We start from the raw sequence: 26,406 nt of genomic DNA, 5'->3' as shown, positions 1-26,406 counted from the left end.
AATAAATTTTAAGAGAATTAGGACTGATATAATTAGAAAAATCCATAAAATTTTTGGGTTGCATAGACTTTGCCTAGTCATTCGAAGGTCATATAGAAAAAAAAATCGTCTCAGTCATATTTTTCCCATATTCTACATCCATTCAGCTTCCATTTACAACCAGGCTCATATTTTTATCTACTCTCTGAGTCAAGATATTTGATTTTTGACAAAAAAATGATACATAGTGATGGCGGGTGTGTCGTCCGCTTCTTTGTCTCATTTTTGTACCAAACAGATAAATTGTTAGGTAATCATCAGTTCTACTTCAATTTTTATTACGAAAACAAGTGTTTTTTTATCCTGAACAAATGTTTAAAATAATTTTTTTATTCTTATTTTAACTGTCATTTTCTTTTATGGAAGGACAGTGTGCCTGTGTATTAATATAATATGTGCCAATGAACATAATAAAATAGCCCATCAATACAGGGTGTCACCTAACGAATGTTACATACTTCTGGGTTATAATATAGAACCCAAATGGTGTCGATTTAACCAAACTTGCTTAAACGAAAAACGAAGTTACAGGGTGTTAAAGTTTATTTTTTTATTTCTTGTTTTCTTCTGAAATCAGAACCCAGTTAACCGATTTACTTCATAGAGAATTTTATTCTACACAAAAAATGTGTAGGTACCTATCAAAAGTCGAAATTGTGCTCGGTTATGAAGATATTATACAGGGTGGGCCACCAGTAACGCTTCGGTCGCTAGTGACCAAACGGCATATGTTACAGAAATCTGTTTAGGTGGGTATATGTAGGTTGATTACGGCTAAATTTTAAAAATATTTTGAAATATACGGGGTGTCCAGGAAAAGCGTACCATATCAAGGTTATGTATTTTTAAATGGAACACCCTGTGTTTTACTGCATTTTTTAAAGCACCATAAAAAATAGGTGAATTTTATTAAAGGTTCTGCATACCTAGGACTTACAGTTTGGGAGATATTTAAATTTTAGTGAAAATGCAGGCATAGCGTAGAAATTTAATATTAGCAGTAAAAAAATACTTCTCTCAACTTTAAACAGCAATAACTTGGTTATTTTAAATGGGACACCCAGTATATTTTTACTTTGGAAGTTAGGAAATTTAAAACTCTTTCAAACTGTGTATAGGTTCCCTATTCTCTAATGGTATTAGAGATATTTGTGCCGTTTGAATTATTTTTGTAAAATTTATCCGAATTTTCTTTACGAATTTCCCCGAAAATAAATTTATTGATTATTCCATTATTAATATGTATGTATTTCCTGAACAGATTTCTTTGTGTCGCTTCAAATGTGATTTCCATCGACAATATTACGACCTTAGAGAGTTTTCAGTATGCCCTTTGAAGTGAAAATAGCACTTATTCATCGAAGATTGCTCGCGAGTCTGACTGCAGTATTTTAGATTGATTTCGAGATGGATGTTGTGCCCCTAAATACAAATTTTACGATCAGTTGGGTTTAGATTTACGTACACACACACACACACACGTGCCTATACATATGCACATATATTTGATCTTGTTTACTCACCCATACAAATAAAGTAATAGGAATATCATTGAAATAAACATATACCTATAGGAATATGACGTGATAAAGTTATTTTTAAGTATAATTATACACGATGATTTTGTCGTCTAATTCCATCAATCACTTTGGGGAATCACCTCTAATATGGGGAGAACCGGCATTTTAACTTAACTCCTCGTGTATTGTCCGCAGTGCTGAGATTCTTGCCGGCAAAGAGGCAAACGGAATATTCAGAGGTCTCCCTCATTACGCCAACCTCAACGGACGCTAGGGTGCGTGAACGACGCGCTGGCCGATTGTCCCTCCATCGGAAGCGAGGTAAGTTCCCGGAAATGTGGGCAACGATGTAATTTATTTTGCTTTTTTCCACTCTTGTACACATTCGGGATGACACTGTTTCTGGAGCCTTTCAATTGAGCCAGGATTTACTAAATATCTTTTTGTGGATACTTTCAGTATGATTACTCTTATGTCTATATTACTGTTTTTTAGACGTTGCCTTGCCTAGCACTATTTTTTGAGGTTTGTACCTGTTTCCATGAGTACCTATGAATTTGGAAAGAGTTTCTAGGAGCTTCCCGGACCCATGGGATCTTCACCGCAGAATTGGATAATGCCTAGGTGGATGGGGTCTGACCCGAGAGCAGTTTGTTTGCAAAAATTTGTGAAAATTTTCAACAATGTTTTGAATTATAAAAATGTTGCATTTAATTATGAAAATATATTATTTACAACATATGATATGCAAAGTTTCTATAATACAAATATATAATTTGTGTCGTACATGTACTGGCCAAGTATCCGTCTCTGGTTACTCAACTGCAGGGTTTTTGATGGATCTGCAGGTCCTGAGTGAAGTCTGTTTTAGGTTTGGACAATTGGCTTCTCTGGACTTTGGTTTGTAATCGCCTGGAACGGGTGATGGACTTGTAATCTAAGGTGGTAGTGTTGTTTTGTATTGCGGTCCCCTGGTTCGAATTTCCGACATGTCGTCTGCTGCGGCTCTAGTTTGTGGACGGTTGGGAGCTTCGTAAAGAATTTAAGCAGAAATTTTCGAAATATTGTCGAAAATGTTATTTTTTGGTCGGCGCCTTCTATTTCACGTGGTGGGTAATTTGCGTCCCCTAGTACATGGATTTCTACTGTGGTCGGGATTGTTATTTTATTTGGGCGACTAAAAATAGTGTATATGTTATGGACCAAGTGATAAATCGGGCATTATACATAATGCCCGGTCATTATGTAAAATGCCCAATATGAGTGTGCAATTTGATAAAAATTATTCAAATAATCAAATTGACCGGGCATTATACATATTGTCCATCACCTTTTGGGCAGAGTAATACAAACATATTTAATTACTATTTTTTTATTATTATTGTCATTTAACTTAAAATAAACTAAATGTTAAACAATTTAAATAATCAGACTCATTATTTGGATTAATTAGCAAGGACTTCTACATTAAGAATCCACTAGTTTCTGCATTTAAAACTTAAGGAAAGTCATATTAAAAATATAGGTAACACAAAACATANAGTGAAGTAGTTTGGTTATTGTGCCTGACCTAGTTCCGTCGTAAATGCAATATATTGACAGACTAACAGTATGGTTAAAATTGAGGTACTTTGGCATTTATTTAAATTATTCTTCTGTTCTCATGAGCATTGAAATTTATCTCACTCACTAGCGGGAACCATTGCGAATACATTGATATATAATAATATTCAATTATGTTAGTTTCTTCGATGCTTTGTGTCCTCATCTGAAGCTCTGTTACACGGTAAAAATATACATACTAAATCGCCCCCTTAAGCGGAAATTTTCGAAATATTGTCGAAAATGTTATTTTTTTGCTCGGCACCTTCTACTTCACGTGGTGGGTAATTTGCGCCCCCTAGTACATGGATTTCTACTGTGGTCGGGATTGTTATTTTATTTGGGGGACTAAAAATAGTGTATATAGTACTCCAGTAACAAGGAACAAGAAACAGTGTAAATGAATGAATGATATGGTAATGATTTATTTTAGGAATAAATAAAGAAAGGCAAATATGAATATGAAGTGAAACAAATGAAATTATTACTGTTATTGAGAATGCATTCACTAAGAGGTTTGGCAAAACAACCATTTAGATGTAAATAGTGTTTTACGGAGTAGAAAAATAACAACAGTATATTTGAATTTTATTACTACACATCGGAAACTTTGTGCCGTTCTATGCTCACAATACACAGTGCTGCTGACTGGCGTAAAAGCACGTGCCATATACTCGACCAAGCAAAGCATCAAACTCACTTACACATGCATAAACGACAATGAAATGCAGGACCAACATTCCTGGACCGGAAAATCTGGATTGTTCACCTGTACGCCAGACCGACAGGACAGGTGTAACAAAAGCCGGGACACGCAGTCATTATTTATTAGTTCTCGGAACGGATGGGCCAACTAAAATATTTCGTCAACACTAATTTATTGGAGGGTTAATGGTTTTCAAGTAGACTTTCAAGTAGTAGGTCACTGAGACCGTTCTTCGGGGAAGGCTTCACGAAATTTAGCAATATTTTTAACAAGTTCGCTTAGAGTCAGGGCCATATGGCAGTCATCTGTTGCGTAATATTCAGAGAAACCCGCTAAAAATAGCACAATTGTCTCTTGACTCTTTTTAGTGTCCCGCTTCGTTTTCGAGAACCTACAAAAAAAACGAATTGCTCGCTAGGTACGCCCCTGAAAATTCTGGATCAAATCTTGTTGATATAGGTAACGTATGATAATTGTTTTAATAAACCGTAATTTCATTCAAATCGGCAAAAGCGTTTCTTTAAAAAACTTAATTTTAAAAAAAGACCCTGTATCTGAAACGAAGTGCTTGCGAACCCATGACTTTTTTACATATTTTATTGAGCGGAATCTCTCCTAGGTTTTTGTCACTTCAGCTCTGAAACACTCGTTATATACACCACAGTTAGATGGATCAAATTGGGCAAACACTCACTGATTTGATATGATCTGTCAACCAGTAGTGGAGATAATTAGTGTTAGAGGCATTGTTACTAAGAATCCTAGAATGTCTATACTTGCCACAATTTCTATTAAAAAGATGTCTTTCGCATTACTGATACTTGTCAATCATTTGCGTTCTTATATTTATTTTTTTTGTAGTAAGAAATTTATCTTTTTATTATTTATCTTTTCTTGTTTTACTTGACAAGAACAAAAGAAGTTATATTATATGGCACATCTGCGAGAATGATGGATTATTGGAAAACATTGAACGGAACAGTGAGTTGAAGCAATCCAGAAAAATCCCTAGATCTCTGCCAACCCGCTGGGAGAAAGTAGGTAGGTAGACACGATCGGCCATGGTATTAATATTTTATGATAGTACAAAGTAGATTCATCCGTGAGCTTCAATTATATTAAAGTCCAGAATAAAATAAAATAACGCATTGTCTCTCAGAGACGTGGAATAGTCGACGTTAAGTCCCGCCACAAAATCTTAATTTTTAATAATTCTAACGGTTTTAAAGTTACAGATTAAAACTACGTTTTTAAATGGAAACCGTAGTTTTCCTCGCTTTGCAGAAATTATAATTTGGCATATTCATTTCTCAAGTATCTCAAAATATCAACATCACGAATTTTATGAATTTGTATTTCTCTACGGCAACATATTATACAAATCTAGCTATGACTAATTACATCATTTTAACTATTTTCCTACTTTTTGAGGTAAGTCTGATGAACTATAAATTTTTCAAAACATTTTAGCTAGAGTATGGCGAACAATTTCAATAAAAAAAATGTAATTTTGATCTGTAAGTCAAAATCTGTATGTTATTAAAAAATTTAGGGTATCACTAGGTTCCATATAAAAAAAACTTATAAAACAAAATACAAACATTTCAGTAAAATAAGTCTTACTTTAGTCACTACAGGGGTCACCTAAAATATCAAAATTTGGATATCTTGGTGCACTGTACAAAATGAGCGGCCTGTATCGCCCCAATCTGTATCAGGCAATTTCTTTAAATAACACAGCTCCACACAAAAAATCGAGAAAATTACCCCCTAGAGTCTATCACATGTTTTTGGGGTCGCTGAATCCAAATTCGTGGCCCATTTAACCCCATCGCGTCAGAATTTTTCATAACCTCGAAAAATAGGCCCAAAAATGCAATACATCCTCTATCCATTGATCAATCAATCCCAATAACCCCATAACCCTTAAACCCTTAAACCCCTTAACCTCATAATTTCAAAATGCCAAAACCCCAAAACCCCAGTACCAGGTAAAAAAGAGACTTATGTGCGTTGAAGCCCCGAAACACAGTATGTTCAAGCCATGCATGCTTCTTACATACCTATCCCGTTTAAGGCCATCTTTCTACAGGGCGGTCCGAATTTTATACAGGAAACTTCGAGGACAGATAGATCTCTTTAAAATAATAGGAGTTTGCCTTATAAATATAGGTCTGGAACGGCCTCGTTTTAGAAGTACAGGGTGTTGAAGTTGTTAAAAAAATTTTTTGTTTATATCTCAGGAATCTATTAATTGATCTCAATAAAATTTGGTACAAACAATGTATGATAGTAAGCCTTGCATTCCCTAAAATATGAGCTCTAACGGTTTAACCAGTGATGTACAACTGGACAGTGGTCACCCCTTTTTAAAAAAACGCCGCTGTATAACGCAAGTTATTGTAACGGATTTATATTCTAATGCACTAAATTCGTAAAAAAGGTGACTTGAATTTTTTCCTTAAGGTTCACCATTCTCTAGTTATTCATACCAATGCAATCCCCTTGTGGCAGACACTTCTAACCATAATATTACAATATTTATGTTTATGCTTAAAAGTAAGCAGATCAACAAACTTCTTTACACTCATCGCTTTCATCTTTTTGGATTGAAACAATATTAGGAAAATCACGACGAAGCAAGGCCGTACCAGACCTATGTTTATAAGGCAAACACCTACTATTTTTATCTGCCCTCGAAGTTTCCTGCATAAAATTCGGACCACCCTGTATACTATCGATCCTGAAAATATAGGGAGAAAATTCAGGACAGAGATATTAAAGTAATTTATACTTTTCCATTTTCAGCACCTTGCGGCCTCAACGAGCTATAGTTGTATCTTCTTTTTAATGTGTGCCATCTGTTAAAACTTGTTATAATAAGACCAAGATTAGATACAGGTACATTATCAGTTATCACCCTGAACGTTGAGCATTTATATCCAGTGCTATAAAGATTAAAAAATTAAATCATAGCGACAAACATATACCTTCGTATAGTTGAGGTACGAAAAACATCATTTACAGTTAAGGTGTATTAAGAGGACAAATGTTCTAATTAATTATAATTCGAAGTTATTGTGTGTGCAAAAGATATTCAATAAATTTCGTATAAAATATGAAATAAGATGAATGGATATGAGAAAATCAACTTTTGCTACTCTACCGGAGAGTTCTTAAAGAGCACAGGATACAAGGATTTTAAACAACTTGGAATACAAACCAACTGGGACTGAAAGATTCACGCTGAGAGGGATAGAATGGTGAAAAATAACTGTAAATATTGGCAAAAGGTCCCTGGAGCGGAGATGCTAAGATGAATATTTCCCATGTCTCGGATGCGGTCATATTTTGAAGTCACGTAAAGATCTTTTAGGCACCAGTGAACGTAGCTACATATCCTTTATCCCTAGAAACGTTTTATTCCATACCCTTTTTTAGAACACTTCGATAAAAATTTCTTTCTATAGGCAATCAAAATATTACCAAACCTGATGCTCTGGACGTCATAGTCGTATTAGAGTGACCGCAATAATTTTTTTTTAGTTTAGATGGCATATTAAAAGGCCAGTACTAAAATTCATACGTTTTTAGAATTTAGAATACAATAGGACTAGCATATGAATTTTAAGATTATCTGTAAATAATGCAACTATTTTTGAAAAATGCTTCACGGAAGAAAGTGGTTTATAAAAAAATATGCTATCGTAGTAAAGTTTTATTGAATGCTATAATTTATACAGTTTGTTTGTGTATTATATTCGTATATAGAAAAAATATTTTCACGAATACGGTTATAGAAACATTTATATTAAGGATATATGTATTTAACTATGAAGAAATGGGCTGAAATTTCTTTATTACAAGCTTCTACGACTTTATTATATTATTCACGCGTGCAAAACTTTGGTGTTAGACGTCAAAATTTTCTGTCGATTTGTTTTTAGTAGCAGATGTAAACAGTAAGTTAACTCTATAGCAGTTGCGTTCTCCAGCGGTGAAGTTACAAACTTGAAAATATTTTATATCAATTTCTTTCGGCCGTATTTGTTAATAGATTTTTTAACCCCATAATCGTAGCACGTCCAGTTTTCTATATACAGCCGCTCCGTACCGTTAATGGATCACCCTGTATATAAGAAGATATAATATTTCTACTGTTTTCTAAATGTGTTTTGAGGACTGTCTTCAAAACTGTTTCTTTTAAATTTTAATACTGTAGTCAGTGATGGCCTCAGCCTGCCTCTTTCTCGGACATCATCATACTGACAAGTGACAAGAAACTTGTAAAGTTTGTGATGATTGTGTGTACTAACCAGGGTGAGGATCCAGTCTAGATGTCTCTACCTATAAGATCAAGAGCTATGCCCTCTCCATTCACCACATATCGCCGAAATGAAATACAGATATTCGATACGACCGCAAGATATAGCTGTGATATTTGTATAAACTGTGTAATTTACAAAAGTATTTTAGAAAGTTTATACAGTAATATTGTAGAAAAACTACATACTATACAGGTTATTACTATTCATTCCTATGGATTTCGTAAAACCAAATTTGATATCCATGGCCAACTTTATGAGTAATCATAAAAAAAACCGGAAAAGTACCTACCGAAAGACTAGGGTCGTCTAACATTTTTATTTTAAGACATAGAGAAAACTTATTTTAATAAAATTTCATGGCAAAATTTCACCTAGTTTAAACAGATTTTTAAAATATCGTATGTAATTTGTTACGCCCTCCACGCGGGCAAAAAAAAAATTGTCATCGAAAAAATTGCTTGTTTTTTCCTCTTTCATGCGATACACTACATGTTGCCTGGATCTTTTATATTTATTACATTTTTTACAATTTTGGTATAAAAAATGCAAACAATTTCGTGTTAACGTAGAAATTGTAGACACGTCAACTACAAACAATTTAATAAATATAATATACTTCTTTTAAACAAAATAAAGATTTTCTTTTCACNAAAAAAAAAGATTTTTTGTTTATATCTCAGGAATCTATTAATTGATCTCAATAAAATTTGGTACAAACAATGTATGATAGTAAGCCTTGCATTCCCTAAAATATGAGCTGTAACGGTTTAACCAGTGGTGTACAACTGGACAGTGGTTAGTGGTTACCCCTTTTTAAAAAAACGCCACTGTATTTTTTACAAGTTATTGTAACGGATTTATATTCTAATGCACTAAATACGTAAAAAAGGTGACTTGAATTTTTTCCTTAAGGTTCACCATTCTCTAGTTATTCATACCAATGCAATCCCCTTGTGGCAGACACTTCTAACCATATAATATTACAATATTTATGTTTATGCTTAAAAGTAAGCAGATCAACAAACTTCTTTACACTCATCGCTTTCATCTTTTTGGATTGAAACAATATTAGGAAAATCACGACGAAGCAAGGCCGTACCAGACCTATGTTTATAAGGCAAACACCTACTATTTTAAAGAGATCTATCTGCCCTCGAAGTTTCCTGCATAAAATTCGGACCACCCTGTATACTATTGATCCTGAGAATATAGGGAGAAAATTCAGGACAGAGATATTAAAGTAATTTATACTTTTCCATTTTCAGCACCTTGCGGCCTCAACGAGCTATAGTTGTATCTTCTTTTTAATGTGTGCCATCTGTTAAAACTTGTTATAATAAGACCAAGATTAGATACAGGTACATTATCAGTTATCACCCTGAACGTTGAGCATTTATATCCAGTGCTATAAAGATTAAAAAATTAAATCATAGCGACAAACATATACCTTCGTATAGTTGAGGTACGAAAAACATCATTTACAGTTAAGGTGTATTAAGAGGACAAATGTTCTAATTAATTATAATTCGAAGTTATTGTGTGTGCAAAAGATATTCAATAAATTTCGTATAAAATATGAAATAAGATGAATGGATATGAGAAAATCAACTTTTGCTACTCTACCGGAGAGTTCTTAAAGAGCACAGGATACAAGGATTTTAAACAACTTGGAATACAAACCAACTGGGACTGAAAGATTCACGCTGAGAGGGATAGAATGGTGAAAAATAACTGTAAATATTGGCAAAAGGCCCCTGGAGCGGAGATGCTAAGATGAATATTTCCCATGTCTCGGATGCGGTCATATTTTGAAGTCACGTAAAGATCTTTTAGGTACCAGTGAACGTAGCTACATATCCTTTATCCCTAGAAACGTTTTATTCCATACCCTTTTTTAGAACACTTCGATAAAAATTTCTTTCTATAGGCAATCAAAATATTACCAAACCTGATGCTCTGGACGTCATAGTCGTATTAGAGTGACCGCAATAATTTTTTTTTAGTTTAGATGGCATATTAAAAGGCCAGTACTAAAATTCATACGTTTTTAGAATTTAGAATACAATAGGACTAGCATATGAATTTTAAGGTTATCTGCCATAAAACTATTTTTGAAAAATGATTCACGGAAGAAAGTGGTTTATAAAAAAATATGCTATCGTAGTAAAGTTTTATTGAATGCTATAATTTATATCAGTTTGTCTGTGTATTATATTCGTATATAGAACAAATATTTTCAAGAATATGGTTATAGAAACTCTTATATTAAGGATATATGTATTTAACTATGAAGAAATGCGTTGAAAGTTCTTCGTCTTATATTATTCACGGGTGTGAAACTTTGGTGTTAGACATCAAAATTTTCTGTCGATCTGTTTTTAGTAGTACATATAAACAAACAGTAATTAAACACTATAGCAGTTGTGCTCTTTAGCGGTGAAGTTACAAACTTGAAAATATTTTATATCATTTCTTTTGGCCGTATTTGTTAATAGATTGTTTACCCCATAATCGTAGTACGTCTAGTTTCCTATGTACAGCCGCCCCGTGCAGTTAATGAATCACTCTTTATATTATAAGTTATAATAATATTTCTAGTGTTTTCTTTGTTTTGGGGACTGGCTTTGAAGCTGATTCTTTTAAATTTTAATATTGTAGTCAATGATGGCCTCAGCACTGCTGTGGCTTCTGCCTCTCTCTCTCGCACATCCTCATACTGACAAGATACTGAGTGTGCTAACCAGGGTGAGAATCCAGTCTAAATGTCTCTACCTACAAGATCAAGAGATGTACCCTCTCCATTCACCACTTATCGTCGAAATGAAATACTGATATTTGATACGATCGCAAGGTACTTTTATAAAATGTGTTATTTACAAAAGTATTTTAGAAAGTTTATACAGTAGTATTGTAGGAAAACTACATACATACTATACAGGTTGTCTACTGTAAGAGGGCCACTCCCATGTATCTCGCTTAATATACGACGCACGTCAAAAATCTTAATATGTTTTTTTGTTACATTTTTTGAGGCCTTTATGCTCGTAAAAACAAATTTAAAATCCATGGCTAAATTTGTAAAAAGTTAGACGGCCCTCAACTTTCGGCAGTTTTTCATTTTTTTTATGATTACTTATAAAGTTAGCCATGAATCTGAAATTTGTTTTTACAAGCATCAAGGTCTCAAAAAGTGCGACAATAAACATATAAAGATTTTTGACGTGCATCGTGTATTAAGCGAGATACATAGGAGTGGCTCTTTTATAGTAAACAGTCTGTATATTTTCATAAAAATCTGAACGATTTCGTTAGTAGTTATTTAATACAGTTCTGTGTATATTTTAACAAAATAGAAAGTAATTTCAGAAAATTTTAGTAAAGAGTCAATACTCTAAGCACCATTTTTTATAAACGAATGACACAAATTGTAATCAGTAATATTTTCTACAATGTTACTGTAATTTTCTCCCGTGCTGAATTTACGTATCTACAGTGTTATTTCTACACTCTAAAGATAACACGACAGTGTAAAATATATTGTAAACAATAACAGAATAAAAAAAAGTTCATGTTAAAACTACAGAGGGAATAGATTGCGATAATACCTACTGTTTGAAATGATTTGCTGCTAAACTACCATTTCAGTTTTAGCGCTTGATTTGATAATCTATTATTGTCTTAAAAAAAATTAAAATAAATGAAAGTAGGTATATGTATACATTCTGAAAAAATGTTAATAAACTTTCATTGGAATCATTGGAATATACAGTAAGAGCAACTTTACGTGCAACAACAGAGGCAAAATATATTTTATAATTGGGTTTCAATACTACACCGATAGTTTTATATATTTAGCCAGAAAAAGACTCACATAATAATAAGAAAATTTTATACATACCAAAAGTCATACTTCGAACCAATTATTTTCTCATCTGGCCATACTAGTATGCATCCTGTTCTCTGAATTCCTTTATACCTGAAAGTAATAGTGAAAAATAGAGATTCTGATAAAAATGTATCAGTATATCAGTATTTAGATGTAGTAGAAGACAAAACTAAGAGAAAACAAATATGAAAAAATAAATTTTTATTATTACAGGATTACGATGATCCAGAAATTTTTATTCAAAAAATTATATGATAATGTAATTTATTGCTGTATCAAATTTGAAAATTATTGTTTAGAAATAACTATATTCTGTTATATTAAACAATATGAAGTAAAAAGTAAAGAAAAGAATAAATAAATACCGCCCTTAATTAACAAAAGGTAGGAAGTTATTGGTGACACAACGTATTCTCACATGATACGTTACAGCGAATGTTCAATGTTGCCACCTCCTTTGTCAACGGAGAACGAGAAGGTAATGGAACCGGATCATCGCATCCTAACAGCCTATCAGGAAATGTAATATACAGGGTGATTCAGTCATAACGTTATTAATTTTAACTACGTATTCGGAGGGCCTAATAAAGACAGAAAATCGACAAAAAATACTTTTAAAAAATAAGCAAATTACCCCTTAACTCCCGTTAATTCGCTACCTTACTTCACAATACGGAACGGTCCGGTGGACTTAGAGCGTTCGAAAATTGAAGCGAAACAGCAGATTTTTTACCCAGTCGTTTAGAATTTTGCAACTGGTTTCAAGATTAAAGTGAAACGTATCTTAAAACTTTTATAGTAAAGCTATAGACGAATGAGTGAGTATTTTTTTAGCCGTAGTATCATTTTAATTAGGTAGGTATCATAATCATTGATACACAATAAGTCATATAATAAGGTATACGTGCTACAAATTGANTGTTTATTCAATTATTCTTTTTACAGATTCATTCCTCACGGGCGAAAATGTTAGTAAATTCAACAGGGCTCTTATATGCGTATGACATAAAGTGAGAACAAGAAATCAAAGAACAACGTAATCATGATAAAACAAGTTAAATGTGAAACAAAGGAGTTGTTATTGCAATATCTGGGCAGTCACGACAATATATACATATTTTAAAATGTAATAAATGATGAGCAATCTTTAATAATAAATGTAACAATTTTATCTTAGAAAAATATACGCTCCTGAGCATAAAACAATGAAGGCTAAACATATACAGAATTTTTATCATGAAACATCTATAATCATAAGATTACATAGAACAATTAACAGCAAAGTACTTAGAGAATAATTAGCTGCTAACTAATGCCGGTTAAACACTTTTTATTTTTCACTATTTTGTCACACTGCCCGCCGATCGTCTTACTACCCATCTCCACACTGTTCTCACTTCAACTAACTAGGCTTCCTTCCAGAAATCCCCACCTATAAGCGCTTGTTTTTGCGCTTCCTTCTACCAACTGTCCATATTACATTTTCGTTATTATACAACACTCATGTAACAGGTGACGTCGAAGTTGATACGATAAGTATGGTTTTGCACATTCGCCACCCTACTTCACAATACGGAACGGGCCGGTGGACTTAGAGCGTTCGAAAATTGAAGCGAAACAGCTGATTTTTTACCCAGTCGTTTAGAATTTTGCAACTGGTTTCAAGACTAAAGTGAAACGTATCTTAAAACTGTTATAATAAAGCTATACACGTATGAGTGAGTATTTTTTTAGCCGTAGTATCATTTTAATTAGGTAGGTATCATAATCATTGAAACACAATAAGTCATATAATAAGGTATACGTGCTACAAATTGAATAATTAATGGAACATATGTAATACTAAAAACGCATATTCAGTTATAAAACGTAGTAAATACGTTAACAATCTTAAAAATACTAAATTGTATAAACTAACATCGAAAACAATTATTATCCTTATACATTTGTTTTTATTAACAAATAGATAATTATTTGTTAATATTTAAAATGTAAAAAAATATTATTCATTCATATTATGTCTGGCTAAAAGGTTTTATTTATTCGTTGTAGCTAACTACAGATTAACAACGTATTAATGGCTAGGTTAATGACCGAATGTTACGGTAGGCCAAGATTCACTTTTGGTAAAGCTTATAGGTCAGCTGTCAGGAGCGGTCCGAAAAGGAGTTTAAATAATTATTTGAAAATTTTTTTTTAGCGTAAATATACATTTTAAAAATTTTTTAAACGCGTATTGAATCTACTCATTTTCCCTATCTCCTTTTAAAATTAATGACATTATGACTAAATCACCTTGTATACAGATCGGGAGTAACAAAGTGGAGCTCCATCATACATAAACACGTAACGTAACACGTAAACAATACACTTCCTAGCATACACCGAAAAGAACTTCGTCAAATAACCTACATTTAGGTAACAGTTTAACAAAAAGTTGCCCTAAAACATTGCTAAAATATTAATCGACATGCAATGTTGAAAATTTGTACACAGAGCGCGGACATGAAACGGAGAGATTTCTCCTCCTCTCTCAATATATTCTATACGAGTACTACACGATTAGACCAGATTAGATCAGCAACACTCGATTATTACAGTTTTATCTACACTGGATTAATACAAAAGCAAATGAGACTCTTAGATGCGTGAGAGTGATAGTTAAGAAATAACTAATTTTAACGCAAACAATTGTACTTTTCTGTCATTTTTAAACAACTTTTACTAAAATAAATGTTAAGCAATCACCTTCTTTTATCAACACCCATTAAAAATAAATTTCCAGGTTCGTAAACATCCTCCTATTATGTTGTTATGCCAAGATTAATAATTCACAGCTAGTTTTAATATTCAAACTACTTCAGATCAAGTCAAGTTCAAGTCAAGAACCTAATAGTGGTCTTATGTATGTAGAATCGAATAAAATATTTTAGTAGGTATTTAAAAAACAAAGCAGATCTTCAAAAGTACCTACTTATACTTAATTATTAATTAATATTAGTGAAACTTAATACAAAAGCATGATCAAATCAATTCAATTTCAAATTTATTGTTTTATAAAAAAGTGTTATAAAAGCAAAATATATTTACGGTGAATTTACGATAAATTCGGTAAAACATATTAAATGAATATTTATCTGTATTTAAGATGTAGGATTTTAGGGAAAACTAATTTAGAGAATTGAGCTCTTGATACCATTGAAAATATTAACACTTCTCCTTATTTAAATTTTTATTAGTTCATTTACCAGTCATTTATAAGTTCATATTTCATATATTTTGTTAAAGTTATAAATTATAGACCCATGACTTTTCTTGTAATATGGCGTGTGTAATGCACGAATAATAATAATAATATACATATCTAAATGGAAGATAAACATACTTTCATATATCAACAAACCTGTGGTGAAGATCTAATACCGATCTTTGTAAGCAAATATTTATTTAGTAAAAGGAATGTTTATCTGGACTATATGAAGGAAGACACAGTTTAGTTTATATATAATATGACTATTATGTCAAATGGTAAAATTCAAAAAACGTATGTATGTATGTATATACCAGAGCCCTTCTGTGTCAGTAAAGATAGCAAGTGTTTTACATTATATTGTGCTCACGTAAAGGAAAAGCTCTGAAATTCTGTCAAATTTAATTTTGATATATGAACCTTCTGACCTATATAGGTATCTCCATTACATCGTGTAAGAGAAATTTATATTTACGGTTTTAACTTTAACTATAACTTACTTATGTTACTGTTTCTTTGTTGTCTAGTAAAGTGCATCGGAGATCTAAATAATATTTGAGCACTAATAAAACTAAATCACTTAAATATTTTATATTCCAGCATGAAAATTGTATTATTTTTAATTGCATGTAGGTGTTTGTATTTGTAATGCTAATTTAAAATCAAATGGATTAAAGGAGATTTTTGAAAATTTCCAAAATCGCCAAAAATTGAATTTTTTTTCTCGTTATTTTATCATTTTCTAGGTTGAAAAAAATCTGGATTCTGAAAATTTCAAATCGATATTTTAATTTCTAAAGGTCACTCATAATTATTTAACTTTAAATGTAGTGTACCTAAAATGTTTTCGAGCGACCTCTAAAAATTGAATTTAATGAACAAAAGAGACACGAGACACTTAAAAAATTTCTCGAGGCAAAATTTACTACCGCACTGTATCAAATATTTATAATTTTTTAATTTTTTAAAATTTAAGTGTCTCGTGATTTATTTCTATTCTTTTGTTCATCAAATTCAATAAAAAGTTCGTTGATATTTATTTTTAAAGGTCGCTCGAAAACATAGTACACTACTTTGAAAGTTAATTTTGGAAATATTTAAAAATCTTGAGCGACCTCTAAAAAAATTTTTTTTGAGCTGATTTTTTTAGGGGTCTCTTAAAACATGATAAACTAACATATTTTCACAAGATACACGAAAAAGAATATTCGTTTTTTTTTGGGCGACCGTACTACTTATACCAAATAAATAAGTTTTTAGACAAATATGTTTAATGTAACGAAATTTAAAAAAAAATTATTTATTTGTAGGTAATAGAAGAATGAAGTGAATTATTATCCCAATCAAACATTGTCTCCGTGTATTCTTGTTTTATAAACTCTTTTTTATTTTTACTAGTGAAATAATTTGTTTTTCCATGATTAATAAATATCACACAATAATTAAGTGGTTTATAATTTAGAGCTAACATGTTGTAATCAATTTTACTCCCAAACGACGCTACCCTTCAAAATGTTACAAGCATATTATACTGTAAAATTGTATAAAATATAAATAGTGGAAATATCCAGATACAAAAAAGTTAGATTAAAATTTTGCTAAAATCTCATTTGAGACGGCACTGATTAAAATTAAAAAAATATATTTTCGACCATCATATTCAATCCGGGCAGTAATATCTACTTTCGTATTTCACTCTTTTATTTTAAACACTTTTGTAGGTATCTGGAACAAACAACTTTCAGGTACTCACATGAAGAACCCTAGACTAAGAGACGTAACTACATTCTACGTACATCTATTCTACTAATATTTTCTCACATTTTCAGCATACAGAATATGCTAGTAAATTATTATATGTTACTTTACAAATATTAAATATTTGGTAGAAAAGGGTTTTGTAAGTAGGTACATGCAGCAGTTTTTGTTTTCATATCCCTTTTTTATATGGTACCTCAGGGAATTATTAGTGATTAATATTGTATATGTCGAAGGCTAATTGCAAATTCAGTCTTTTATAAAATGCCTGGGCGTTTTTAAAATGACTAGGCAAATTGTAAAATGATGTGTAAATACATTTTTTTTTATAATTTAGGCGCTTTATAAAACGTCGAAAGTCTTATTGTAAACGCATCTTAATTTTCATTTTCTTAAGAATATAAATGACTTTCTCCAGTCGTTTTGTAAATTACTGAAAATCAATTAGGTATTTCATGAAAAATAAAAAAAATTCCAGGTTGCAAATTAGAAATTTAAAAAAAAATGATAGATTTCAATGTATTATTATGAAATCTACCATGAAAAAAATCAGTGCGATTGTGGAACATCCTCGGGATCGTCCAGACTAATAATTAGTTAATTTGTTTATAAGGCCTTAACTTGTAAACTTTCAACTTACCGATTGCAGACTTCGTGTGAGTTATTAGACAGTGATCAGGAATGAGAGGATGCGATGCGAAAACTTTCTGGTAATAATAACGCAGTTTATAACTGTTTAATTCAAAAGTCATAAATAAACTTCTTCTGTTTATAACTTTTAATCTAATGGCTAGTTTTGTAGGTCTTTTGAAGACGAAAAATGAACGTGGAAATGAACGGAAAAAGTTATAAGCGAAAAACGTGAATTTACGTAAAAATTATACAATTAACCACCCTTTAAACAATCTTCTCCCCCATTTTTATGACTGAGGAAACTAATATGTTATTGTACATAATACTTAGCATCTATAGTGATAAATTCAGTTTGCCGAATCAAAAAGTCGCGCCAACTCTATATGTTCACTTTATTCTAGGCACAATGTAAAAATAATGGCTTTTGCGTTCTTTTTACAATGAGACTTATAGCTGTTCGGCGTTTTGTAAAACGCCTAAAATTTTTCAGTTAAATTGTAAAAATTTTACCGTCATTTATAGAATGCCTAGGCTGAAAAGACTGAATTTGCAATTAGTTTGTGACATATATACTAACTATAAAATAATATTTGTTTCTATTAGATATATTTTTATTTTACTTTTATATTTACATTGGCTTTGATTTGTTCAGTTTTTTAAATTGTTTTGGCAGACAAAATTTTATATGAATACGTTAAATAATCTTACCTTTATGATGCCACAGGGGTTACGTAAAATCTCAAAATTTGCTTTTTAGCTGTAAGTCCAAAACTAGAAAATGTATCTAAAATCTGTTTTGACCTGAAGATTTGTCTCAAAAAAATGGCCAACTTCCGTACAAATCACAAACTTTACCAAAATATCAGAAAAAATATGCACCGTACTTAATTCAATGTTATTATAAATANGAAGACGAAAAATGAACGTGGAAATGAACGGAAAAAGTTATAAGCGAAAAACGTGAATTTACGTAAAAATTATACAATTAACCACCCTTTAAACAATCTTCTCCCCCATTTTTATGACTGAGGAAACTAATATGTTATTGTACATAATACTTAGCATCTATAGTGATAAATTCAGTTTGCCGAATCAAAAAGTCGCGCCAACTCTATATTTCCTGGCCTATATGATCACTTTATTCTAGGCACAATGTAAAAATAATGGCTTTTGCGTTCTTTTTACAATGAGACTTATAGCTGTTCGGCGTTTTGTAAAACGCCTAAAATTTTTCAGTTAAATTGTAAAAATTTTACCGTCATTTATAGAATGCCTAGGCTGAAAAGACTGAATTTGCAATTAGTTTGTGACATATATACTAACTATAAAATAATATTTGTTTCTATTAGATATATTTTTATTTTACTTTTATATTTACATTGGCTTTGATTTGTTCAGTTTTTTAAATTGTTTTGGCAGACAAAATTTTATATGAATACGTTAAATAATCTTACCTTTATGATGCCACAGGGGTTACGTAAAATCTCAAAATTTGCTTTTTAGCTGTAAGTCCAAAACTAGAAAATGTATCTAAAATCTGTTTTGACCTGAAGATTTGTCTCAAAAAAATGGCCAACTTCCGTACAAATCACAAACTTTACCAAAATATCAGAAAAAATATGCACCGTACTTAATTCAATGTTATTATAAATATAGTACCTAACTGATAACATTTTAAAAATTATAAAAATTAAAAATAAGGCTTTAGTTTTGAAATATGTTATAACTATTACCAAATGGTAGACATAAAGTCATAAATAAAGTTACACACTGTCGAAAGAGAGATTTTCTGATAACGAAGTATGGTGGTTTTGGAATAAACAATACCCTTCGTATTTATTCCATTTTGGTTCTGAGCTATTGCGAACATTAATCGAGATACAATCAAATAGCTGGCGTACAGTATGAATATAAATGTGGTGTTCAACGACCGTTGTTGATATTAGCTGTAATTTTGTACGTGATATGTTGAATTCACTTCCATTGTAGATCAATTAATTGTTATCAATATTTATGATAATTAATTGCCGAAGATTTAAATAATAATAGTAGATATACACATATACCATCAATACCTATATAAAATTAGGGGGCGATATTTTTTACAAATTTCATAAAAAAATCAACATAAAATAAACGCAGATATACAGAGTGTTTCCTAAGTACGGTCCGTAACTTCAGAACACAATTTCTTTTGGTATTTAAATAACGAAATTCCCTAGAAACATGTGGCTGGAAACGCTTAGATCCGAGAGACAGTGGTGAAAATTTAAAAAATATATTAATATTTGAAATAAATTAGGTTCTTAAAATTTGGCAGTTATTGTACGTTGTTAGTTAGGCGTGAGTCAGTCGACGTTTTTGTCATAAAATGTAGAACACCAACGGATTTTTTAAAATTTTTATTATTTTCGGCCTTGCCTAACATTTTGCAGGAAAATAGATGTCTTGAATTTTTTTGCCATCATTATTATTCTATTTTCAAAAAAGTGAAATTGTCAAATTTTGGGGGATACTTCATATTAGAACGAAGGTAACGATACTTATTTCACTGCAATTTTTCATGTCAAAATCAGTTTTGTTATAAAAGCAAAAAATACAATCAGTAAAGATGAAGTCGAAGTTTGAAGTCTAATAATCTAATAACCATTACTCAAAGTTAAAATATAATACAAAGATTTTTGCCGTGGGATAAATATGTACCTATTATCCTTTGGAGATTTACTCATGCTTATTCTTGATGAACTAATGCAGTATAATAAATGAGAACGTATTAATACTAAAAACAAGCAGCCATACCATATTTTGTTAAAGTCGAGTGAAACAAAATAAACAAGGCTATTTCATTTCGACTTGAAAATCCATATTTTGTAAACATATATAAGTTTCTATTTAATTCAAAATGAACTGCAACACAAATTATTATTATTTTAGTTGCTGTTGTATCATTATCTTCAAAAAAGACTACTGCCTCATAGAAGATGATATACGCTGTAAAAACACTCAATTTTACTCAATAATGTATCAATTTCTGTCCACACTCAATAGAGTGAAATATTCACTCTATTAGTATCAGTGCAGCTAAAATTTTATGAGTGAAACTATTGCAACAGAAGTGAGTGACTTTTTACTAAAATCCGAGTTTCTGCTAACTCTCAAGTGAGTGACTTTTGACTCTATTTTGAGTATGTAAAACCAATTATGAGTTGACTTTTTCTCTAAATTTAACTATTATTGAGTCATTTTTTACTCAGACTTGGTTTATATTCTCTTTAAATTTTAATTTAAATATCTTTGTATTAAAGTCATAAACTACTAAGCTGCCACAGTGGTTTCTACACACAGACCATACTTTAGGTCTCATTAATATAACTGGTTAACTGATCGGACGAATAGATTGTCATAACCTATATTGTACGTTACATATACGTAAGGTAGGTAACAATTTAACTATACGTTTATTTAATCAAATATTAATCGAGACTCAATATATTATTGTTTTTAATTATTGTAATCAAACCACTGCATTTAAACATAATTTTCACCATAATAACCGTATTGACGGACACTTGTCCAGCACTACACATGGAGACGATGGGAATAGACAAAGACAACGCACGACAACCATAGAATGGGGTGGCGTCGCTCAATAATGAGGACATTTACTCCGATTTAGCTACAAGTGCACCAAATACGAGTTTATCTGAAGAATTTATTTAACGAATACCTATATGACTCAAATCACTCGAAAGTACTCAGTTTTAATTCAAATACTATTACAAATGAGTAACATTATCAAAATGCTCAATACTGAGTGAAAATGTACTCAATAATTTCACTCAATGAATTCACTGCGTATCTTTGTTGCTTTTACTCACTGAGCGCTTGCGCGAGTGTGGCAAATTTACTCTCATTTGTGTGATATGACATTTTGTTAAATAGGCGCGGTTTTTTACGAAAAACAAAGTTGAAGAGATATTTATTTTAAAAATGAAACATCAATTAAATTTTCCATTTAAATTTAGTGAACGTAAGAATATTAAACTTCGTTAAAAATGTCGATTTAAAATCTAACACGAAATAACTTATTTTACCAATTTCTTGCGACAAGAAGGTACATTTTTTCATAGAAACACTGTATATGAATGTATTTGAGATATTTAACGACAATTTTTCTATATTTCGTTCAGAACACAATAAGCATTTTAAACAGCAAAAAAAAAAGTGATTGACATAAGTAATCATATACTACAAGCTGAGACAAAAGCTGCAGACACCCCACGTCCTATTTTCGTAAATTTTTTTTATTTCACTGATTTTAATATTTCCTCAGTTTTATTCCCGTTTCAAACCAGCGGTGTAAAAAATCGCACCCACGCCCCCAGAACAATTCGCTTTGCCAGCTCTCTCCAATCCGCGTAAGAAAATTATCCCACATGTGTACCGACGCTGTTTCTCATGGAATTTCCTCGATTTTCCAGAAGAATCCAGCGCAACACGCAAATATACGTTTAGCCCGGCAAACATCAAATTATTTCGCAATATATCGGAAAAGAAACGGCGCAAATAAGCTGCCAGCAAATTCCATGCAAAGCTAACCGAAGCGAAGTGTGAATTTCCATGCTGAAGAGAATGGCAAACCGGGTAATAGTAATAAAAAATCATACAAGGATTGTTGGAGGAAATATTCGTCCAAAGAAAGCGCTGTGAAAAATTGGATGGCGTTTCTCGAGAGGATGATGATGCTCCACATCGAATTCTGGCAGATATACAGGGTGTTTCAGGATTAAGTCGACAAACTTTAAGGAGATATTCCTCATAAAAAAATAAGAAAAAAATAAAGTATAATTTTTTTTCAGAGACGCTTAATTTTCGACATATAGGGCGTTNTATTTTGAATGAAGCCAAAACGGAATTGCTAGTATTCGGAAAAAATAGGGAACTAGTAACCCTGCATCCTGACTTTCGAATTTCTGTTAATGGTGAAGTAATTAAGCCCAAAGAAGAATGCAAAAACCTTGGAGTATATTTGGATGTTAATTTAAGATTTCAAATGCATGTAATTTATACTATTTTATATATACTTTGTACTATTTAGTACAAAAATCGTACGGGAAATTAAAACTGCTTAATATTACTAAAGTTATGTGATTCGCTAATTTTATCTCTACTACATTACTGTGATAGTGTTTTTTGGCCTTGTCTATTAGAATCAGATAAATATACCCTGCAGAAAATACAGAACAGTTGCATCAGATATTGCTTTGGCTTAACAAAATTTGATCACATAACTCATAAGTTTTTGGAATCCAGATGGTTATATTTAAAAGAAAGGTATTAGCTACATTTGTCTTGCATAGTTTATAAAACTGAAACATTTAACTCTCCTGTTTATCTGTGCAATAAACTAGTAAAAGGCAGTGAAGTACACAACCGTTCCACCCGATACCGACACCTGTACTTGGTTCCAGAACACAAATCTGCTCAATTTCAAGGTTCTTTTTCGTATAACGCTGCGAAGATTTTTAACAAAATCCCTAACAATATAAAAGGAGCACCAAGTATTTTGTCGTTCCGTAGGCAGATGAAGCAGCTCCTCGTATCACGAAGAAATTTATAGGCGTGCACATATTATATAATAATAATCTGTTTTTAATTAATTACTTCTGTCCCTCTGTCCAGTTTTTTAAAATTTTCTTTCTTTTTTATGGTTTATCATACTATTTTTGTCTGCGTTTATCATCTTATTATAATCTATAGGCACACAAAGAGTCAATAAAAAATTATAATATATATTTGATGAAATATTATTTTTATATTTCTAATNTTTCACTGCAATTTTTCATGTCAAAATCAGTTTTGTTATAAAAGCAAAAAATACAATCAGTAAAGATGAAGTCGAAGTTTGAAGTCTAATAATCTAATAACCATTACTCAAAGTTAAAATATAATACAAAGATTTTTGCCGTGGGATAAATATGTACCTATTATCCTTTGGAGATTTACTCATGCTTATTCTTGATGAACTAATGCAGTATAATAAATGAGAACGTATTAATACTAAAAACAAGCAGCCATACCATATTTTGTTAAAGTCGAGTGAAACAAAATAAGTAAAGCTATTTCATCTCGACTTGAAAATCCATTTTTTGTATACACATAAAAGTTTCTATTTAATTTAAAATGAACTGGTAACACAAATTATTATTATTTTAGTTGCTGCTGTATCATTCACTTAAAAAAGGACTACTGCCTCATAGACTACTGCATATACGCTGTAAATACACTCAATTTCTCTCAATTTTACTCAATAATGTATCAATTTCTGTCCACACCCAATAGAGTGAAATATTCACTCGATTAGTATCAGTGCAGCTAAAATTTTATGAGTGAAACAGAAGTGAGTGACTTTTTACTCAAATCCGAGTTTCTGCTAACTCTCAAGTGAGTGACTTTTGACTCTATTTTGAGTATGTAAAACCAATTATGAGTTGACTTTTTCTCTAAATTTAACTATTATTGAGTCATTTTTTACTCAGACTTGGTTTATATTATCTTTAAATTTTAATTAAAATATCATTGGATTAAAGTCATAAACTACTAAGCTGCCACAGTGGTTTCTACACACAGACCATACTTTAGGTCTCATTAATATAACTGGTTAACTGATCGGACGAATAGATTGTCATAACCTATATTGTACGTTACATATACGTAAGGTAGGTAACAATTTAACTATACGTTTATTTAATCAAATATTAATCGAGACTCAATATATTATTGTTTTTAATTATTGTAATCAAACTACTGCATTTAAACACAATGGTCACCAAAATAACCGGATTAACTGACACTTGTTGACCACTACATGCCATACACCACGCCATGAGATGCCTTATGGGAACGATGGGAACAAACAAAGACAACGCACGACAACCATAGAATAGGGTGGAGTCAATGAGGATATTTACTCCGATTTAGGTACAAGTGTACGAGTTTATCTGAAGAATTTATTTAACGGGTACCTTTATTTTGAATGAAAATACTAAGTTTTATTTCAAATATTGTTACAAATGAGTAAAATTATCAAAATGCTCAAAACTGACAAAACTGAGTACACATGTATCTAAATCATTTCACTCAGTAGATTCACACCGTATCGGTTTTTTTACAGTGTAAAGTCAAATATTGTGAAGTTATTTTAATCTTCTAAAAATGTTTAGGTATCAATAATGTCCCGGTGCCGTTGGTATTAAATTAACTGATAAGAAAGTTCACGAAAATTTAGTATAGCTAGTAGTAGACATCCGGTATGTTCAGAATCGAATTTTCTAGAAAAGTGATCCTCACTCACCTGTTAGTAATGGTTGTTGAATACAGCAGACAAGGGATGGCAAATATCATACTAGCTGTCCATATCAAAGTGATCGTGATGAGAGACGACGTCTTCGACATTCTTGGATGTAGTGGATACACGATAGCCAAGTATCTAAAAAAATAAATGTATATTATTTCTGTTATAAGGGTTGTCTTCCTTCAAAATGTGTTTTACACAGGAAAGCTATTTATGAAAGCGAAAGTGACTGGTCATATAAACACATCACGTATCCTGGAAAGGAAGGATCTTATATTTTATATTCATAAGAATTTTTTATTGTTTTTTGCGCACGTGATTCGGATCAAAGCTAGTGTCTGACAATTTAGAAACACTGTTCTTAAATTTAGGTTATGCTGATTTATAGATGTAATGATGAACATTGTACAGAGTGGAATAATTTCGAAATGTGTGAAGAATTTCTTGTATTTCCCCAGAAGATAGATAAAAAGTGCCTCTCACACGATTTTAAACAAATAATATCTTCATCTTTTTAGATGCAAACCAAAATTTCTTTATAAAAAGTTATTGCTGTATACAAAGTGCACTGTAAAAAGAATTCACTCAATTTTACTCAACAATGTATAAATTTCTGTCCACACCGGATTGAGTGGAATATTCACTCTATTAGTATGAGTACAAATAAAATTTTATGAGTGAAGCCATTGCAATAGAAGTGAGTGAATTTTTACTCAAATCCGAGTGTCTGCTAACTATCAAGTGGCTGACATTTGATACTCTCCATGAATAAACAATAAATTTAGAATGTCAGCATCTGAACGTTAACGTTTTCTATTTTTTAATAATAAATAATACTCAAATAAACATTCACTGTATGTGTTAATTTGACAACAATAAACTGGTGACAGATTAGGTGCTTGTTTTCCCAGTTCCACTAAAAATTTCACAGCCATCCTCGCAAGAAATTATGCTATATCCGTTGACTGCACGAAAAACAGTAAAAACCTTAAAAACCAGAAGAGAACATTTCAAAAAAATAAGTTAAGATTGTTTACAGTTATTATAGTAAAATACACATCTTGCAGCAGTGCTTTTTTAATTTTTTTTTTTGAAAAAAATTAAATATTTAAAAAACGGTTAACTTTAAGAATAGGAAACCTTTTCGAAAGTTCACCTAAAAATTGACGTAAAATCCAAAATTGCAATAATATACGGGGTTCCATTTAAAATAATGAAGACGACGCCAACTTCCGGTATAACCGGAAGCGTTAGATGGACGCCATTATTTTAGTTGAGAAGGGCATGCCCGAAAACACTATGACTCAAATCAAAATTAAAATCGAAATAG

At 31.4% G+C, this 26,406-nt stretch overlaps 1 protein-coding gene across 1 annotated transcript in view; it reads right to left on the bottom strand.

The window, feature by feature from the left end:
• The window catches only part of LOC108910351 (tachykinin-like peptides receptor 86C), a 220,230-nt gene extending 195,090 nt beyond the window's left edge, over positions 1–25,140 (bottom strand). The window contains exons 1-2 of the mRNA XM_018714923.1: positions 25,077–25,140; positions 12,094–12,171 (exon numbers count right to left, since the gene is read on the bottom strand). Coding sequence (XP_018570439.1) covers positions 12,094–12,171; positions 25,077–25,126 — 128 coding nt within the window. The 5' untranslated portion in view covers positions 25,127–25,140. The remainder of the gene's footprint in view (positions 1–12,093; positions 12,172–25,076) is intronic.
• Between the last annotated feature and the right edge of the window lie 1,266 nt (positions 25,141–26,406).

Source organism: Anoplophora glabripennis, unplaced genomic scaffold (genome assembly GCF_000390285.2).
Source record: "Anoplophora glabripennis isolate ALB-LARVAE unplaced genomic scaffold, Agla_2.0 scaffold495, whole genome shotgun sequence".
Taxonomy (NCBI): Eukaryota; Metazoa; Arthropoda; class Insecta; order Coleoptera; family Cerambycidae; genus Anoplophora; species Anoplophora glabripennis.
Note: the sequence above shows the minus strand (reverse complement) of the source record. Positions and strands in the feature narration are given on the sequence as shown.